Below are 3,758 nucleotides of genomic sequence, written 5' to 3'. Positions count from 1 at the left end.
CCCGCCCCACCCACTCCCCCCGGGAAAACCAGCCGAACCACACCCCGAAAAAAAAAAAAAAAAAAAAAAAAAAAAAAATCCTGAAGCCTTGAGAGCGTCACTTCACCCTCAGCCTCCTTGTACCAGGCTGCAGCTGTGCGTGCTGACGCAGAGAGCAGAGTCCCAGCCCTCCGCCAGCGTGTTCAGCATGAGGCAGGCAGGCGCATGCAGATAGCAGTGTCCCAGCCCTCTGCCAGCATGTTCGGCATGAGGCAGGCAGGCTCACTGTCATTCCTTCTTTTCTTCGCTCCTTCACCCACCGCTTTGCTCACAGAGCCTTGTGCCAGTTCACTGCTCTGCCCACCCCCATGCACCCACCTGTCTCGTGCACCAGGGGTCTGCAAGGTAAAATACACAGCAGGTAAATCAGCCGCCGTTCATGCCTGCAAAGGTTCCGTGTTCTGTTCCCAGCTTCCCCCACGCCACGAGCCAGACCCTGCTGGCCAAGTTCAAACAGCAGCATGAGGACAATAAGTACTTCCTGGGCACCCCGGTCATGGAGCCAGCCTTCATCATCCAGCACTTCGCAGGGAAGGTGAAATATCAGATCAAGGTAGGTGTCTGCCCATCACCGTTGGCGGAAGCCTGAGGGAAGCCACAGTCAGCCCAGAATTCCAAATGGGAGGATCCTCCTGTGGGCGAGGTTCCAGGGTGCTCAGAACCCACCGCGAATCCCCGGCTCCAATGCCCAAGACTCCATAGCTCAAGAACTGCCATTTGCGCTTAGGATGGACCCTACCCTATCACCAGCCCTTCCTGCGCCAGCCCCGGGTCTTTGGTAGGCACTGGTGAGTATCCCCGAGTGACCGCCCACATCCATCCCCCACCAGGACTTCCGGGAGAAGAACATGGACTACATGCGGCCAGACATCGTGGCCCTGCTGCGGGGCAGTGACAGCTCCTACGTGCGGGAGCTCATTGGCATGGACCCTGTGGCCGTGTTCCGCTGGGCCGTGCTCCGGGCTGCTATCCGGGCCATGGCCGTGCTTCGGGAGGCCGGACGCCTGCGGGCCGAGAGGGCCGAAAAGGCTGCAGGTGGGAGCTGGGGCGTGAGCCCACACAAGCGTCACTGTCGAGAGGGGGGCACATCCTGAGTTCATCTTAAAGTGAACAGTTCATTGGCATTTAGTACATTCATTATGTTGTGCAAACTCCACCTGTCTACCTGCAGTGTTCCCATCACCCTGAACGGAAACTCGACCTGCGAGTGTAATTTAACCTCAGGGCATGCTCTCAGCAGCTCCATCGGGCCTCTCCTTTGCTAATGATGCCTCCTGATCCGCTGGCCCTGGGAGTTTGCTGATTGGGTTAATGTAGCTCTTCCTAGTGCTCTCCCTCTTCTTTGTCTCTCTCTCTCTCGCTCTTTTTTTGTTTTTTAAGAGACAGGGTCTCTCTCTCTCTGGCCTAGGCACTAGTTAATGACACAATCTTGGCTCACTGCAACCTCCACCTCTCGGGTTCGAGTGATTCTCCTGCTTCAGGCTTCCAAGTAGCTGGGACTACAGGCGACCGCACCAGGCTAATTTTTGTATTTGTAGTAGAGATGGGGTTTCGCCATGTTGGCCAGCCTGGTCTCGAACTCCTGGATGTGGGCGGTCACTCGGGGATAGTCACCTCGAACTCAAATGATCCGCCTGCCTCTGACTCATGAAGTGCTGGGATTACAGGTGTGAGCCATTGCGCCCGGCCTCAGCCTCTTCTCTTATCTGAACATTCTCTACTGGGAACCCAGCCTCAAAGGGACATTTCTGTTCCCCTGTCCTAGACAGAGATGGTTTGAAGCAGGGGGTGTGCCTGATCCACTCAAGACTTGGGTCAGCCCTATAGAGTTGCTGATAGAAGGATGGCAGAAAGCTATGTCCTCATTTTTCCCAAGCAACCTGAGGCCTGCATGGTTGAGTGGCTCACCCGGGTCTAAGGGCTCCGACTTTCCGTCCTCAGCTTCAGTTTCAGTTATCAACTCTGGCTTCTGTCTCCGGAAGGGGCTTGATGAAAAGGAGGAAGGATAAAGCTTTCATGAGAAATAGGAAATAGACAGTGCTCTGTTTTGGGGATCCAAAACTTCACAGTTAACCCAACTTTGCCCAAATTTGAGTGATGAGCTGCTTTGTGTGTGTGTGTGTGTGTGTGTGTGTGTGTGTGTGTGTGTGTGTGTGTGTGTGTGTGTGTGTAGAGACGGAGTCTCACTCTGTTGCCCAGGCTGGAGTGCAGTGGTGCAATCTTGGCTCACTGTAAGCTCCGCCTCCCGGGTTCATGCCATTCTCCTGCCTCAGCCTCCAGAGTAGCTGGGACTACAGGCGCCTGCCACCACACCTGGCTAATTTTTTTATATTTTTAGTAGAGACGGGTTTCACTGTTTTAGCCGGGATGGTCTTGATATCCTGACCTCGTGATCCACCTGCCTGAGCCTCCCAAAGCACTGAGATTTCAGGTGTGAGCCACTGCGCCTGGCTGATGAGCTGCTTTTTAAGATCGGTCTGCCAGGCACAGTGGCTCACGCCTGAAATCCCAGCACATTGGGAGGCTGATGCAGACGATTGCTTGAGGTCAGGAGTTCAAGACCAGCCTGACCAACATGGTGAAACCCCATCTGTACTAAAAATGCAAATATTAGCCAGGCATGGTAGTGCATGCCTGTGGTCCCAGCTACCACAGGGAGGCTGAGGTAGGAGAATCGTTTGAACCCAGGAGGCGGAGGTTGTAGTGAGCCAAGATCATGCCAGTATACTCCAGCCTGGATGACAGAGCAAGACTCCGTCTCAAAAAATAAATAAATAGGCTGGACGCAGTGACTCACGCTGTAATCCCAGCACTTTTGCAAGGTGGGTAGACCACTAGGTCAGACAGTTGAGACCAGCCTGGCCAACATAGTGAAACCTGTCTCTACTAAAAATACAAAAAATTAGCCAGGCGCGATGGCAGGCGCCTGTAATCCCAGCTATTCAGGGGGCTGAGGCAGGAGAATCACTTAAACCTGGGAGACGGAGGTTGCAGTGAGCCGAGATCATGCCACTGCACTCCAGCTCGGGTGACAGTGCAAGACTCTGTCTCAAAAAGTAAGTAAATAAATAAATAATAAGATGGGTCAAAGTGTCTGGGTATAATGGTGCACACCGGTAGTCCTAGCACTTTAGGAGGCCAAGGCAGCTCGCTTGAGGCCAGCTATTTGAGACCAGCCTGGGCCACATAGTGAGACCCCATCTCTCCAGAAAAGTTGAAACTTCGTCATGTGTGTCAGCATGTGCCTCTAGCCCCAGCTGCTTGGGAGGCTGAGGCAGGAGGATTGCTTGAGCCCAGGAGTTGGAGGCTACATGAGCTATGATCGCACCACTGCACTAGGCCTAGGCAATGCAGCAAGACCCTGTTGGTAAACAATTTAAAAAGAAAATGTGGGGGGGGGTGTCGCAGAGGCTCATGCCTATAATCCCAGGATTTTGAGAGGCCAAGGTGGGCAGATCACCTGAGGTCAGGAGTTCAAGACCAGCCTGGCCAACATGGCGAAACCCTGTCTCTACTGGAAATACAAAAATTAGCTGGGCACAGTGGCCTCTAGTCCTAGCTACTCAGAAGGCTGAGGCAGGAGAATCACTTGAACTCAGGAGCCAGAAGTTGCAGTGGGCCAAGATCACGCCACTGTGCTCCAGACTGGGTAACAGAGCAAGACTCCATCTCAAATAAATAAATAAATAAATAAATAAATAAATAAATAAATAAATAAA

The 3,758-nt window shown here is 53.1% G+C and overlaps 1 protein-coding gene across 1 annotated transcript in view; it reads left to right on the top strand.

Moving 5' to 3' along the window:
- Nucleotides 1-3,758, top strand: part of MYO9B (myosin IXB) — a 136,434-nt gene that overhangs the window by 95,337 nt on the left and 37,339 nt on the right. Inside the window, 2 exon segments of the mRNA XM_023229693.1 lie at nucleotides 451-592; nucleotides 870-1,074. Of these exon segments, the coding sequence (XP_023085461.1) occupies nucleotides 451-592; nucleotides 870-1,074 (347 nt within the window).

The sequence above is a fragment of the Piliocolobus tephrosceles genome, chromosome 21 (assembly GCF_002776525.5).
Source record: "Piliocolobus tephrosceles isolate RC106 chromosome 21, ASM277652v3, whole genome shotgun sequence".
NCBI lineage: Eukaryota > Metazoa > Chordata > Mammalia > Primates > Cercopithecidae > Piliocolobus > Piliocolobus tephrosceles.
Note: the sequence above shows the minus strand (reverse complement) of the source record. Positions and strands in the feature narration are given on the sequence as shown.